Here is a 17,777-nt window from a genome sequence, read left to right on the forward strand (position 1 = left end):
GAATAAAAATGTCTTATTTCTTTGATTAAACATCTAACTTCACATTCTTGCGTTTGTATCAGGTGCCCTTCCCAATAAGATCCAGTGATCTTAGGTGGATTTATCGCTCCTGGCAACAGGTGCACATCAGGTGCACAACAACTTATGATATTAATATCATGTTTTTTGTTCCAAACCCACTATATAACGTCAGTCAAGTGTTTAAAACAACTACCTCTGTGAGTCTATATTGTGGACTTTCTGAAGGAGGGCGTCCAGTATGAACATTACATGATGTGTTTAATGCTCCATAATGCTTTTCAATTAATGTAAAATAATAATAATAATAATAATAATAATACTCTTCTCTAAAGAAATTTGAATTGAGCACAGTTATGGACTAAAGCCCTGATGTATAAGGAAAGATGAGAAGTGTACATGGAGTTTTTAATTTTGCATACCATATGACATTTTTTTTGTATAACTATAAGATAAAATACAGTATATCTATAATATATCTCTATAATATATAAATTGTTCATCAGCCACCACTGAAGACCTTTTTTTGAGCCAGGAAAAACCCTTAAAATTGACTTGTGTCCCATTATTATGACTTAGTATCTCATTTTTTATTTTATGTCAGAATAGTACCTTTTTGTCAGAAGTTCAGATTTCTTTTCTCATATAGGCCTAGGCCTAAATATGACTTTTTATGTCGTTATTATTTACCAAAGCATGATTTCTTTTACTTGTGTGGCGGGAATTGGCTTAGTTTGGTTATAATGCTATTCAAATAAATCTAATTTTATGTCAACCTGTTAATAATCTAATTAAGTTTTTTTAAAGGCTAATCACGTTAAAGCTATCATAGTCACACACCTGTGGTCCATCCATCCATCCATCCATCTGTAGGCCTACCGTTTATACATTGTTAGGTCGTGTAATGTATCCCAGCGTCTCAGGAAACAGCCTGGACAGGTGGCTAGTCCATCAAAGGGCTAGCATAAACAGAAAAATTGTAGTCAAGTTTTTCAATTTTCTTTAAATATTATTTTACATATAAATATTAGCCTACCGTATAACGTAGATGAACAAGACACGTAACGTTAGTTTGTTCAAATTAACATATGAAGAAAAGTAAAGAAAAATAAACTATGTACTTACATGTCTTCATTTTACACAGTAGGCTATTGAAGTGGGTGACTGTAAAACTGACTCCGTTTTTGAAAAATACCACATTTCCCAGAGTTCATCTGGGCCCAATGAATCCGCCATATTGAGCTCAGCAGAACGCGCTGGCAGGAGAGAGAGTGTTCACAACATTGAAATGTAAGTATGTAAACAGCTGCGTTTGTTCAAAAATATATTTTTTCTGGTTGTCGAGATTGACGTTTCCATTAGCGCAAAAGGTTTTATATGTCACAATCTCGCCGACACTGAGTTCAAAGTTGATTTAATGCAGCCTGTAAATACAGCATCTGGATTAGCAGAGAGAGTTAGCCGTTAGCTCTACGTTTTCATGACAGCGCAGGAGATAAAACCTTTCCGCTTTATTTTTTTTCTCTTCCGATTTCTTCGTTTTGTTTTTGTTCTCCGTTGCTGGAGAGCAGGCACAGTCATTCAAAAGACACGTTGTACGTACAGGAATATGCTTCGTCTATTCAGTGACAAAGAGTTATAAGTGCCTTCAGAAGCTAATTTTAGCCTGCTAGCTCTGTGACTGCAGGGTTAGACAGATTAATGGTTTATTATAGTATGATGATCTAAAACAAAACAAAACAATGCAGAGTTGATGATTGAAGTAAACATGAATAGAGTTTAATATACGTAATCACGCGCCAGCTTTCGGCTTAAACCAACGTCATCAGACCATAACATCCCTCAGATGTCAGTTGTCAGAGATGATCATGATGAAAATCACTTTGCTATCCTTGTCCTAAACAAGGACATTGTAAGATCATTGTCTTCAATAGGTTTTTAATAAGTCCTAAATATTTCATCATGTATGGATTTTGACATAAAACATGCTATTATTGTTTTGTTTTGATTCTGTATCTCATCATATCATGTAGCTCTTATAGTAGATTTTCAAATTATGTTCTGCACATAATGTCAGTAATGTTTTCTTTGGCTGTTTTTCACAGAGGTGAAGGAGACACAGTGTATGAATATGACACAGACGGTCCAGACGAATGGGGTTCAACCCCTCAGCAAGACATGGGAGCTTAGTCTCTATGAATTACAGAGAACTCCACAGGTAAGAAAATTCACATGCCAATTATTGTACATTTAGGTTTCCCAAGTGTGATTCTGACTATGCTAGTGCAAGGGGTTTTCAAACTGGGGTCCAGGGACCCCCAGGTGGCTGCAAAGGTGTGACAGGGGGTCCATGGAAAAGTTTAGAGAAAAACTGTAAAAATAAATAAATATGTAATAATAATGATATATTATTTTAATGATAAGAATAAAATAAGGAAATAAATTAGATTAAAATGAAAACAAAAAATGTGAAAATGTAAAATAAAAAATATTAGTTATATAACAATCTATTAAATTAGATTAAAATAAATGTTGTTGTTTTTTTGTATTAATATAAATAAATTATACAGTTACCACTACATTACTGTAGTTAAAAAAAAAAATATATATATATATATATATATATATATATATATATATATATTGCTTAGTTTTTGACCCTCAATGCAGCTTCTGTGATGTTGTGCTCCTCTAGGAGGCCATCACGGATGGTCTGGAGATCGCTGTGTCCCCGCGCAGCTTACACAGTGAGCTCATGTGTCCCATCTGTCTGGACATGCTGAAGAACACCATGACCACCAAGGAGTGCCTGCACCGCTTCTGTGCCGACTGCATCATCACTGCACTCAGATCAGGGTGGGTTTGTGTTATCCGTAGGATTTATGTGCTCAGATATTGTAATGTACATTTTGTTTGTGGAGTGAACGAATACATGATAGTACCACTGGAGTGTGCATGGTATAATTATATTAAAGTTAACACTAGGGATGCAGCGATTAACCAATTTCATGATTAACCGCACTTAAAAACGTCACGGTTAATTAATAGTAAAGGATCTGCTAATACAGTGTTTCTGTTGCACTGAATGGAACTGTTGCAACTTGCACAAAACGAAAACAAAGTTACACCAGCGGTGCACCAGCATAAAGTGCTGTGCTTATCAGAGATGAGGAGGCTACTACTACTCTACACACTTGATTAACTATGACAGAGAAACCAAACAGCAAAGCTTTATTTCCTCCACAGAAACGCCTGAAGTCTGCAGTCTATATTCTAGCTGAACCCCCAGAGGGAGTTTAAGGCGACCGTTATTTTAGAACGTATTATTTCCATGCCGATGCGTCATGCAGCCACTTTACAGATATGCAGCTATCGCGTTTATTTCGGTTTTCCATTTTTATTCAAAATATTCACAAACATAACTATATCATGAATTCAATAATATATTCCTATTGTCAAATATGTGGAAGTGAATGCGTTGTCGTTTAAACGCCTTAATAATTGTCATGTTCGTTGATATAAAGTGTGATGAGTTTGCAATTCAGAGGATCTGTCGGATTTACATCATGTAAATTCATCCATTTTCCCCAAAATACATAAAAGTAAGCGGCCAGTGAACATGGGAGAAGAATAAACTTTGTTTCATACACAATGTGCATCTGATATGAATAAAACACAACATCAAATTATAATTGAAAGGATTAATATTGCAGCTTCCATAGACTTCAGTCAACGATTCGATATCAATGTTTTTGTCAATGAATACAAGAAGTCAGATATATGAACTCCCTTTTTATTTATCTGCTCCAAGAAAGTACACTTCCTGAATGTAGTAAACATCAAACACAACTTAAGTCTGAACACAGCAGACGACAGGACCGTTTAGAACAGTAGTAAATAATACTAAAAGTGCATGATACTGTCACATAATGTGCTTTAGTTACAATAACGCGCGCACACATGCACTCACACACACATCCAGACTTGCACGCACACACTCGTATGCTCTAAATTGTAAATTTGTATTTTTATTACTCGCTTTTGTGTTTCGCCTCCCTCCGCCAGCGCGAGAAGCGTATATGTGACGAATGATGTCAGAGAAATGTCACTGGGCTATAATCGATAATGGTCTATTACTGCACTGATGCAGAATCGTCCACGTCCGCGTTGCATCGATGCAACAATTAATTTCAACACCCCTATCGCACCGGTGTGATCGTATGCGTCAATGGGTTCAAATCAATCATGTTTCAGGGGTGGAGGGGGGACAGATTGCAACTGAGAGGCACAAATTAGATCTGAGAGGGCAATGTCCGCTTTTGCTCCCTCATGGCGCCGGCCCTGTAACACTCCATGAGGGATGTTCTCAATTTCTTTCTATAATTTTTACTGAAACTTAAAAAATTATATCAACCAAAATAATAGACATGATTGTAATATAAATAGAAAAAAAATATTAAAATGAATACTTATGGATGACAGTAACAGTTCAGTTTATTCCCCTCATACTGACATGGATGTTCACAGGGCAGAGGTCACCTTTCTTTAATTCCAAAGGGAGAGATGGACTCTTGTTTTTATTATTATTTTGTGCTGTATTATTTGGTTACTGTGTTATTTCTGTTTCAAAAGGCAGCAATAAATATAACATCATACAAAATCTAAAGAATGTTCATGTGATTTTATACATTGTTGTGAAATTAATGAATAGTGATAATCGTGAATCTGTGATTATCAGACTATAATCGTACTAACACAATCTATAATCGTTGCATCCCTAAACACAAAATTGACAATTTTCTTTAATGGAATGTTGTAGTGTTAATGCATATCATTGTTAAAAAAGAACAAGTACCCTGATAATCTTTAATCAAAAACATTAATGTCACCATGAATTAAAAATTCTTCCTTTTTTTTTTCTTTTTTTACAGAGAATTAATTGAAAAATTGCAGTATTTCTAATAAATGATTTAACTGTGCACATCATTATATATATATATATATATATATATATTTTTTTTTTTAATTCATGTGCTCTCGTAATCTTTAATCATTTGTCATTTCTTCTCTGGTTCACAGGAATAAGGAGTGTCCGACATGCAGGAAGAAGCTGGTGTCTAAGCGCTCCCTCCGTCCAGACCCCAACTTTGACGCCCTGATCAGTAAGATCTACCCCAGCAGAGACGAGTACGAAGCCCACCAGGAAAGAGTGTTGGCCCGCATCAGCAAGCACAACAACCAGCAGGCGCTCAGCCACAGTATTGAAGAGGGCTTAAAAATCCAGGCCATGAACAGGTTAGATGGCTGATGTACATCCATGTGGAATGTATTCTAATAACATATTCATTTTCGTGAATTCAGTAATTGACATAAAGGTTTAGCCTTTTTTTATTCATCTGCTTTTGTTACTGTGTTCCCACTTCCACCACTATAGACTGCAGCGGGGGAAGAAGCACCAGATCGAAAATGGCAGCGGGGCAGAGGATAATGGGGACAGTTCACACTGCAGCAATGCATCAGTGCACAGTAACCAAGAGGCCGGGCCCAGCATCAAACGAACCAAAACTTCTGACGACTCAGGACTGGACATGGACAATGCCACAGAGAACGGAGGAGGAGACCTGGCTCTGGACGGGGCCAGCGAGATTGAGCTGGTGTTCCGCCCTCATCCGACGCTGATGGAGAAAGAAGACGCCGCGCAGACAAGGTGGACCATCTCTGTTAATCTTTTCTTAATCAATTTTTTCTTAACCAAATTTAATGTTGGTTCAGCTGTGTTTTAAGCAGGTTTCTGTTGTTAATTTTATTTAGTCTCAGTTTGAATGTGGAATTTGTTATCAGGTATATTAAGACTTCGGGGAATGCCACAGTGGACCACCTCTCAAAATACTTGGCTGTCAGATTGGCTCTGGAGGAAATGCGCAAGAACCAAGAAGGAAGCCCCATCAACGTAGAGGCAGCCAGTGAAAAACAGTACACCATCTACATCCCTACAGCAAACAACCAGTTCACAGTGAGTTTGGTGCCGCTTCTAATACTAAAGACATCTAGGACTGCACAATCAAGCAATCAAAATATGATTATTTTGACATGTATTACGATAGGATAAACATTTAACATCTGATACTGCTGCTTAGATGTTACACCAATTAACATTTTAATGCAGTTAATTAATAGTTTTCAGTCATGTGACTGACGTGGAGACCTGGAGGGCAAACCCATAGAACTGTAGCACAGCCCTGTCAATTTTCCATCTGTTTCAAGCCGTGTAAAAACTTTTTTTGGGGCACTTGTGATCCGTATACAGCACCCAACGCAATATTTCAATCACTAAAAACAGCAGGACATTCTAAAACCCTCAAAAAGAAGAGGGAACAATGCTTATTGTGGCTTAATGTATTAAGACACTGATGTTAAAAGATCAAATTCAGTATGTACCTTATTGAATGATGCACACTAAATGCAGGCAAGCAGATGAGCCCAGAATATGAACACAATGCACGAAATAACATAAGCATTGTCTTTATAATGGTTTTCATGGGAAAACGCTTAACATGACCGCATCTTTAATGCATTAAGCCACATTATGCATAACATGCAATTTAGTGTTACGTTCATATTCTTGGCGCATCTGCTTATCCGTGTAGTTTGGTCATTCTTATACGAGTGTGAAGTCACGTGAAACCTATGATTACCATTGGACTCCTATTTTTATAAACGTGTCATACGTACATTTCATCAGCATGACAGTGTCTCTTTCCCCCTCACAGGTCCTGAACGGCTCCTTCTCCCTGGAGCTGGTGAGCGAGAAGTACTGGAAAGTCAACAAGCCCATGGAGTTGTACTTCGCCCCAACAAAGGAGCACAAATGAATCCTGTGAGACACGAGGGTCCGAGCTGACCCGGGACAGACTGATGGTTCATCCTCTCTTCTCTCTACCTGTTTCTTTCTTTTTTTTCTCGCTGTTCCTCCTCATCTGGAGTAAAATAGTCTCTGGAGCCCTGGCTCCTCAATAACTGTGGCTGCTTTGATTTGTTTTTTATTGTCTTTTTGTATGAGAACGAGACCAGGGTTGATCATTGGGAATGGGTGGGAGGGCCATGGAAGTCAAACCAGTGTGGATTTGTTTGTATTTTCTCACCCTTTCAGTTGACACAACCATTTCATTGTTTCATGTTGAGTCCTTTTTGAGTCAAGAGGACTCAGACGTTGCCTTCAACATGCCAAAATTTTAGTCAAAATGGATATTGCACCGGTAACACCATGAGGAAATCATACTGAGTGCTTCATGAAAGACTCTGTCGGAAGGTGGCTTTCATAGCCAATGGCGCTGTTCTTTAATATCAGACTTGACCAATGACGTTCAACAGAACATGTAAGAGATTTTAAGTGCATTTTCTGACACACCACTCCTGTAGCAGCAACATTTGTTCACTAACATGACTGCATCTTGCCACTGTGTACCAGTACAATGTGATGGCTTAGTTCACATGACACTTGTCATGTCACTAGTCTGTACTACTATGTTGGTCGTCAGATGTTTCGGGGATTGTACATACTACATCACTTTATAGAATAACTACCTGGAAAATGTATATTGAAACCTTTGTTTCAACTAGTACCATTTCATAAAAACATAAGTTGGCAGTTGTACATTTGGACCCAGTTTTTGATAGTTGCATTTCATAGACAATTCATCCAAGACATGGAAAAACTTTTTAGAGCATGAAGTACTTTTAGTTTGACATCCTTGGCATACATTTGAGTTAATGTTGTTATTTGGGGGAAAAAATGTATACAGCGTTCTTTGTTTGGAAAATAAAAAAAAATGTATGCAAATCCTGGTGTCACACTCTTTGTGTCATGCAATGGCTTTTTTTTTTTTTTTTTTTTTTTTTTTTTAAGAAGTTCTTTGGGACAGTGGAGTAGCAACAACACATCACCAGCAGGTGGCGCTAGTGCTCAGTTAATTTAAGGCTATGACAATTAATACAATAGAAAAGTCAATAAATTGCCATGGTGTAAACACATATCACAATACAAATAGCAAATGATTAACTTAAAAGCAGAACGTGTTTTGTACAGTAAGGTGATGTGTCCCACCCAGCTATTTTATCAATTAAGGATGAACCAATAAAAATCTTGCCAATATGATAAAACAATTATTTTCATGTTATTATGACCAATAATATGTATTTATTTTTGTACTATTTTGTCAAAAACTAAAACACAAATCAGTCATTTGAAAACAAAAGCGAATCAAGGCATCGTAAGAATGTACAGCATGAAAATGGATATTAATTCTGATATTTGGTAAAATGTGCATCTTAAATATTAACTTAAAGTGAGTGTTAGATGCTGCATATATTATAGTTCAGGTCATGTGACACTCAATTTTGGCTGCATTTTCTCCCCAAAGACTTATTTTCCTTCTTCTTGTCTCTCATCTCTCTGAAGTGGACTGCAGACATTTGAGACTTGTGGTCATAGTGGCTGGTATCATTTATTCTTCTACGAGCTCAGCATGTTCTTCTAACACATGATGCACGTGGTGTCTGCTTATACAGTTTTTAATAGTCAAATACTATATACACATACACATGCATTTTGCCCGTCCTCATGACTGAATGGCAGTGGAAACACAAACAGCATATTTTTCTTTGTGTTTGTCATCTTCTTCATATATTATAAATATAATAATCACACATTGATTTTAATTCATTTACAAGCTGTGTGTACATTTTCATTCTATGAGCTTTATGATGAATCAGACTAAATCAGTGTTTGATCAAACTCACTCTTGCTTTATTAATTCACAGCTGCCTTGTAACTCGAGGCTCATAAATTCATTTTGTTCACACTCTTGTGCACATATATTGGCCCAAGTAGTATTTATGAAAATATTGTCTTGTTTCACAGAAAAGAAAAAGTTATACAGGTTTGGAACGACGAGAGGGTGAGCAAATTATGACAGAATTTTCATTTTTGGGTGAACTATTCTTTGAAGTATTTAAAATGTATGAATGCATTAGATGTCAAAGTATCAAATCAAGGGTCATATATTTTAAAGAAAGATAACAATCCAACTTTCCAAGCAAATCCAAGCTCAGTTTAACATGTTCATAGTTAATGTGATGAACTCAACCGGTGCTTACTAGAACTGAAAAGATATCTTAATACTGCCACTAAAAATCAATTTGATTCCAAGTTTTTGGTCAAAATATCTCAGGAAAGACGTTCTGAGTCTGAGAAAAGATCTAGCATCACTTGGTTTGATATTTTGTTTTCTAATGCAAAATACATGTCGAAATCATTTTCGACGCGCGCTGTATATTGTGAAACATCTGATTCATGGACTGATTCACAAATATATGTCTCACCTTCTCAGTTCCTGTACCCTGAAGCTTAAGAGACTGTGATATTTCACTAGCGGCCTACTCCTACCTACCAGTCGTTTATGTGTCGAGAAGAGAGATTCAGGCAGGCCATGTGGTTCATGTGCAGTCAGTGCCTGTCTGTGTCAGTTCTGCATAGTTTGATATGCAGCCATTCAGAATGGATTTTTACAGCCTCACAGCGAGGAGGCAGCTGACCCTCACTTGCAGTCTCAGAAATGTGTTTTTACTAGCGCTCTCAGGGCGGTCTTGAACTTAATGCGGTCGAGGTCATGGCAGGGGCCGCTTACACCCCGCTGCCTTGAAAGGCCTGAGAGCTGCTACCTCCCACATCAAAAGATGGCCAATGCATTTGTAAAAGCCCCTGACAGTATGCCCAGATAACCTTAAGCACTCTGGCATTTTCACAGATCAGAAATGATCTCCGTGGACCATTCGGTGTTGACGTTTGACAGATACTGAAAGAGTCTGTTTAACTCTTGGTCGTCTGAAGTATACAAGCATGAATGTCCACATTCTTTAGATTAGTTGGCATCTGCTCATGTGTTTGCTTGTTGTTAGTTCATCTGATGCTCACAGCTTTCATAAACAGATGTAAGCATGAGATTAGAAAACCTATTAATATGCTGATGATGTTCATTTTAAGCTGGTCAATAATCGGTTGTCATTACGTCGTCAGGACTCGTAGTTTGACGCCGCCTGCCACTCAGCGGTTTGCAGATGGCAACGCTGTGCTGATATTTCCTTGCAGTCAGTTGACCTTAGTGTAAGTGTGTGTTTGGAGAGTTGAGGGTATTCAGATATTCATGCTTTGACACACAGTGAGGAACAGGAACCGCATCCCCTGTCTATGATTAAAGCCTCCATTCACTTTTTTTATTATTTTGTGGTCAGAATTTATGCTCAATGTTCCAGCATCCAGTGGAAAACATTTATCAGAGCAGAAGCAATTATAGCAGCAATGTTCATGGTTTTGGAATTACTAGAATGGTGTTTGACTGTCCAGAAACTTTTGACCATGTCTCATCTAATATGCAGAATGAAATTTTGGTCCTGGATGTTGATTGATCAGTACAGTGTTCATGCTGTGATACAGTACATGATATAGCAACAGACTTAGTATGTAAGTCTACTTAATACATTCATATATAATTTTCTATATTAAAAATTATAAATTTATGTTTATATATATTTATTATATATTTCCCCAGAAATTCCCAGAGATCAGGCAGAGATGGCTATATAGGGATATAGCCATCTCTGCCTGATCTCTGGGAATTTCTGGGGAAATATATAATAAATATAATTTTATATATATATATATATATATATATATATATATATATATATATATATATATATATATATATATATATATATATATATACGTATATACATATAATAGTTCATTTACAGTATATTCACATACTGTAAATGAAATAATATTATGTAGATATGAATATATTTATATATATTAATTAATTAATAAAATACATAGGTCATATTCAGTATATCAGACCATATGAAATAATATTAATATATATATATATATATATATATATATATATATATATATATATATATATATATATATACAATTAATTAATTAATTAATTAATTAATTAATTAATTAATTAATTAAGCCATTTACATTCATGTATTTCTCTTCAGCATCTGAAAAAGGAAACTTCCGGAAACGCTTGGTCACAGACTACACACCACAACTGATGAAATATTCTCTGTATAAACAAGGTTCTCTTTAACTATCTGATGCCCTGTGTGATTAAACCTTCCCTGCATGCATCTGCTGCCAGCTATCTTCTAGTATTTTATCATGTTCCTGGACTGACTGTTTAGTTTATCATGTGCAAATTTTGTTGGTAAGCACATGTTCTTCACGTTCAAGCCACAAAACCTTTTTGTTGTTGTTCAATAAAGTTTCACTCTGTTCTGAATCAAGCCTGCTTGGCCAATTAGATAGCAGTACAAAATGTGCCGTGTTGTGATTGGTGCTCTGTATGTGAATGCTTCCAACACTTTCTTCCTTTGTTTAGAGGGCAATAGAAACTCTTGGGCCAAATCTAAACGTCTGGGCACCATGCCACCATTTGGGCATTTGGGACAATTGTTGGTGTGCTGTTGCTACAAGGTGTTTTTTGACTTCCTAAATCAGAGGAACTTCACAGAGGAACGCTGTGTTCACTATAAATCACGTGACAGCCTGAAGCCATTTCTTAAGCAGATCATGCACCACACGTACACATAGCTTATCTGTGTACATGTGATTTATGACGTTCTATTCAGCTAAACATTTGAATAACAAACTAAATTTTGGAAGTCATTAAACAAAGAATACATTTCCTGATTCCAGTAACCTTTTTGTTATACATTAACTTGAATGGACACTTTTCAGAATCTTTCTTAGCAATAATCATGAATTTTGATATAGACATCCATTAGAATAAATGTTCTTCACTTCTACTCTCTGAACAGTCTGCAGAGTTAGTAATGAGTCCCAGAAGTACTTTTTTTTCACCCATGGGATGTGGATGCTTAACAGCTTGAGCAAAGGGGATTCATCTGAACTAAAACCAGACGCTGCATAATAAGTTGCCTTCTGGGACTGGGACTGTGAGCCATACATAACCAACTGAATTGAAATACACACAAAAGAGTTTCTGACCATACACATTTTTATATATATGTAAAAAAATCTTTCTGAAAGTGATTCCAACGATACTGTTCCTCTATGTTATAAGGGGCAAAGCACTGAAAGTGCGTAGGCACCTATTGAAATTGTTGCCGTTCTTCTTCTTCTTCTTCCGTATGGAAGTCTATGGCAGCCCATAGAACCGCTTGCGGGAAAGTAATGAAATTTGGCACACTGATAGAGGACAGTCTGAACAGTCACCATAGCAAATGTGGAGTCTCTAACTCAATGCCTCTAGCGCCACCAACTGTCCAAAATTTCTCTCATGTTTATGCTAATAACTTTTGAACCATAAGGGCTAGAAACAACTTTTTCCCACTGATTCCTTGGCTCAAGACGATTCGATTGCATAATATGACGTCATTTTGCGCCATGTAAATCTTTCCGCCATTTTGAATTTTTTTCAAAACCTACTTTTTTTAACTCGTCCTAGATGGTTGCTCCGATTTCACGAAAATTTAACCAGATCATCTTCAGACCATGGCAAAAAAAAGTTATGGAATTCAAGTTGATTCATCAAACCGTTCTTAAATACCGTGCAAACTAATAACCGTAGGAAGTTTGAAAACATAGGTCGTTGGCTATGTCAAAATTGTCAAAATTTTGATAGTAAGTGTCAAAAAAATCCAATCAAAGTCGCCCATGGGTATAGTCGCCCATGGGCCTCATACATATAAATGTCTATAACTCCAAAACAAAATTAGATATTTTCACCAAATTTGACATGTATGGGCTCACTCTGAGAACACATAAAAAAAGCTGTGGAACTGCACCACTTGGTGGCGCTATAATAGAACAAGGACATTGCCATTAATTACAATATAATATCATGATATTAAATGCAACACATAAAATGCATTGGTGTACCGTTACAAAACTGAGTATCTGTGCGTTCACACCGCCGCCGGCGAGAGCGGCAAAATTCGCTCTCGCCGCCCTGCCACCGACGCCGTAGAAGGATTCGGAGACGCTCTGACGTAGATTAGAATGTGTGATTTTTTTCCTCTCAGGCGGAGGACTTCTACATTCCGATTGGTTGCCGCTGGTTGCCGCCGAACCGCGTCATAGCTTATTACCATAAAGTTGACTTGTTTTCAACTCCTCTCGCCGCTCTCGCCATCCAAGACGCGCCGCGCCGCCCTCGCCGGAGCTCGCCGCCGGCTCTCATTGAAAATGAATGGCTTCCGGCCACTTTGACGCTCTCGCCGCCTGCGGTGTGAACGCACAGTATGTGTCTTGATAATCCATTAAATCATATTTTTAGTTACTGTATATATATGCCTACAATTTTGCCTAAAATCATCTTTAAATGTCTTTAATTTCTCATTGTTGCAGTTGGTCTGACACTCCCAGCCATGTTGGCATATCTTATTGTCTTCTTTGCGCTTGGCCCCGATAATTGCTGCTTGCAGCTATATTTATCATTTTAATTGCAGTGTGGATTTTGCTATTCTCTTAGAGTTAAGGCGCATTCACACCAATAATGATAACTATGATGATAACTGTAAAGCCCCTTTCCCCTTGCCGGGAAATTGCCAGAACGCCTTCTGTGTGAACGCAAACACGACCCGGGATTGATGCCGGCATCAATGCCGGGTTGGGGACCTAGTAACATTGACGTGTTCAGTCCCGGAATGCGCGCTGTGTGAACAAAAGCCGTAATAATGCCGTGTCGTAGTGATGACGCTGAAGCCGGGATCGTTCGCCAGCTAGTGAAACGGTACGTAATGTGCAAGTTTATGATCGAATCAGAGAAAAAAATGCACAAGCGTGGTTTCTCGAGAGAGAAATCGCAGCTCATAAGCAAACTTAAGACGCTGCTGAGACATTGAAAGTCACATCGATGTCACGTGTCTTTACGGGATTTTTACGGGTTGTGTGTGAACCATAGAAGGTGTGAACGCACTCTCTGATTCCAGAAAATCACTGGCAGTGTGAATGAACCAAAATCAAACGATCCCGGGTCAAATCCCGGGTCACTTTATCCGTGTATTTTCCTGAATCTCTGTGTGAAAGGGGCTTAACTGTAATCATATTGGCATCCACACCAACAAACATAACAAAGTAACAGTAAAAAGTCTAAAATGTAATAAAGTAATCAAATGTAAAATAACACTGAATATGATCTCCACTGTACAAATTAAATAAAGGTTAATCCTTATTCAAGTTACAAAAACGTTATTCAGTGAAGAGCAGGGACTGATTTGTTTGTCTTTTGTAGTTTGATTGACAGACAGACAGACAAACAGACAGACAGCAGCAGAAATATTAGGCTGCTGTCACTTGTGTGGATCCTAATGATTGGATCCAATATAATGATACACATGCCTTGTCTTTCTCTACTGTTTACATTCACTTAAAGGGATAGTTCACCCAAAAATGAAAATTAGCCCATGATTTACTCACCCTGAAGCCATCCTAGGTGAATGTGACATTGGAGTTATATTAAAAAAAATGTCCTGGCTCTTCCAAGCTTTATAATGGGAGTGAATGCATTCAGCTTTTTGTTTTGGAAGTCCATCAAAGCACAATCATTCATGATAAAAGTGTTCCACGCGGCCCAGGAGGGTCAATAAAGGCCTTCTGGAGTGAAGTGATGCATTTGTGTAAGAAAAATATCCATATTTAAAACTAAATCGACTAAAATAACTAGCTTCCGGTAGGCGGGTGTAGGGGAGAGTGGGGTGATTTGTGCCAGGGGGGGAAGTAGTTCCACCCTTGTTTCTGGAAAACCATAGAAGAAATTGGTCATGTGACCACATCATTTTGAAAAGCAATCACTTTTACTCGTCCTCCAAAGAAGAGAGACACATGGCATGAGAGTTAAGCATATTTTAGTGCAAAAAACTGTTTTTTCCCTTTCAAAGTAAAATTTCTATGATTAAGGTTTTTTGATTGTAGTGTCTGAACAATTATAGACAAGTTTGAAAACATTTCACACATGTTTTAGTGCTTTAGTAGGCTACACAATGAGTCTATACAGTTAGCATGATGTTAGCTCTTAATTGCTGGATCATGCTAGTTTTTCAAACTTGTGGGTCCGGGGTGATTTGTGCCAAAGGGCCTGGGTTAAGTTGTGCCAGATCCAGACCACCTAGACCTACATTCTCACAGGGGATAATCTTGAGAAGTGAGGAGATGGGCATGCCTCATCATTGTTTTACTTGGGCCTGCCTGTTATTTGTTTAATTTAGCTAACACTGATTTCAGTTTTGAGTTTGCACTATGTTATTAAAGAGAAGTTTTATTCCGTTTTTAAGTGGCCTATGTCACAATAGGATGTTTAGAAATGAGCCTAGTCACTTTATTCTTATATGTTACATAATTGACAGACAGCGCTGTCAACAGGCATCTATTGCCAAAGCCTTTTTGCCTGAAATGATTCACAAATATCATATATTGTGTTGCTATGGTGCTCTAAATGGTTGCTAGGGCGTAGCTTGATAGCTTCACAATGATCCTGAGAGACTTATTGGTCGTCTGAGTAAAATGAGCCCGCCCCCTTGTCTCTATGACACTGTGATCCAGAGTTATGTTCAATACAAAATCCCTATGCAATTGACCATAGTAGGAAAAACGCATGCTATGGTATTCCAGGGTGACAATATCTAAATAAACCTTAAATGAGTAATTTTGTATTGAATTTATCTTGCTTTCATATAGCATTATGGTTCATAACATTAAAATGTTCTGTTTTACTTCAGAAATCACTGGCACAATTTACCCCCATTGTATTCCCCCAAAGGCACAACTTCCCCCGCACCAGGGGCAAGTTGTGCCATGAGACCACTTTTTTTCCAAGAGCTATATTTCTGAAACAATTTATTTCAGATCCAAAGTTATTGTTCTCAGGGAAGCACCACATCCTGAAATATATGTAGCCTACATCCTTAAGTTGAAGGCATTACTGCCATGGCCTCACTTTAAAGTCACTTTGAGTAAAAACTGGCACAACTCACCCCACTCTCCCCTATGCATCGATTTACGGCGAAAGACTAACCCTTGACCTTGACGCACAACGTATTGACGAACGCGGTTGCCCAGCCCTGTTTGTTTGAACCGCGAGAGGCGTCAAAGCTTATGCTACTCATACATCGTCAAGTGTTACTCTTTTGGTGCAAGTCAACTTGCGAAGGCCGTCTGCTGGAAGCTAGTTATTGCGCTTCGGGTGTGTGCGCTCACAAAACTTCTCACACAGTGCGCGCCAGTTCTCTTTCACTTGAATGCTTAAATTGGCAAGGCTTGAAAATGCGTGCAAATGATAAACTTTCGTGACCATGCATGCAGGCTGCAGCACTTAAAAAAAATGATTAATCGAAAAATCTTTTTTTTTTTGCCCAACATGAATGACAACCTTGCGCTTGCAGCTGCTTTATGTAATCTGTAAAACCACTTGAATTGTACACGGAGTGTGAATTTGTAAGTTTGCTATAGAAAAGCTAAACTAGCTTGAACCAAATCGACTAGATTGGTTTTTACATTTTTTTTTAAAGATTTTTTTAATTTTATTTTTTTATTTTAATCTTAGTTTTTAGATTTTTAAAAAGTTGTTGAACTTCTTTTAACTTAAAATGTGCGCTCATGCCGAGACGCTGAAAATAAAAACATGTAGCAAATTTACATGGAACTACTTGTGTGTCAGATGTATTTAAGAAATGCAGCTGGACGACATTTTCTGCCTGTAGTGCCAAAAATACAATGGCCTCTTCCCCCCCTTCCTCCTCCCACTATTGATCCCAACTTCCATTACCTCTGGCAAACTTTCATTATATTGTAAATGAATTATTTTTCTAATCATTCACTCACATTTCAGCAAAACTCTGGAAAAGCACTGTAATGCCTATGTAAATCAGGGCTGCCGGTGACACAGGTAACGTTAGGTAAGGTTACTCTGATTCCTGTAGTAGGCTACTCCTGAAAAAGATGAAGATTTTGTTACACTTGAACTTGGAATACACTCAAAAAAATGAGTGGATTCGACGACATTTGTTGACCCTCATAGGAATGAATGGAACGAGAGGATTTATTTTTAAGTCGCCAAACAGTTCATTTGCTCCATATTGATAAGGCCATTATTATTAGCCTACTTAAAATTTATTGATTAATTAAAGTTAATTAAAAACTGATTAGGCTATAATAATTTCATGAAATAACCGAAAGTGAATGATGAACACTTTTTTTTAACAAAATGACAGCTTTATTAGTCTATATGGACATATAAAATAGGAAGAATCGAAAATATTTGGTCAACATGTAAAAGGGTACAAAATCAAAATTTTCAGTATATCACACTAGCAAATGTAATTACTAGTAACAACACATTTCTGTCCTCAGATAGGCTAGCTCTCTGCTTGAGGGTGGAGCATGGTTAGGTGAGGTCTCAAGAACTATGGAAGGTCACATGATGCAAATTTACAGCTGCAAAGTTTTAAAAAAGAAAGCATGAATCACACTGCCTGTGTGAATGTGATAGATTAAACCAGCAATAAGAATCCAAGCAAATTATAAAGGATGCTATCCAGCAAACACAAAACGTTCTAAAAATGTTCTTTTTAAGTTTTTTTTTTTTTAAGTTTTATTACCATAAAATAACGTCCCATGAACGTTCTGGGAACCAAAAATTGTTAGCTGGGTAGGTACTGATAGCATAATG

The 17,777-nt window shown here is 37.4% G+C and overlaps 1 protein-coding gene across 1 annotated transcript; it reads left to right on the forward strand.

Moving 5' to 3' along the window:
• Nucleotides 1-1,184: 1,184 nt before the first annotated feature.
• On the forward strand, nucleotides 1,185-7,858 carry rnf2 (ring finger protein 2). The gene is made up of 7 exons (XM_084119089.1): nucleotides 1,185-1,308; nucleotides 2,124-2,236; nucleotides 2,714-2,874; nucleotides 5,098-5,313; nucleotides 5,453-5,725; nucleotides 5,860-6,031; nucleotides 6,789-7,858. The coding sequence occupies exons 2-7, from the start codon at nucleotides 2,144-2,146 to the stop codon at nucleotides 6,888-6,890; spliced, it is 1,017 nt and encodes a 338-aa protein (XP_083975215.1). The 5' UTR covers nucleotides 1,185-1,308; nucleotides 2,124-2,143; the 3' UTR covers nucleotides 6,891-7,858.
• The last annotated feature ends 9,919 nt before the right edge of the window (nucleotides 7,859-17,777 follow it).

This window comes from Abramis brama (assembly GCF_963993115.1).
Source record: "Abramis brama genome assembly, chromosome: 7".
In the NCBI taxonomy this organism is placed as follows: Eukaryota; Metazoa; Chordata; class Actinopteri; order Cypriniformes; family Leuciscidae; genus Abramis; species Abramis brama.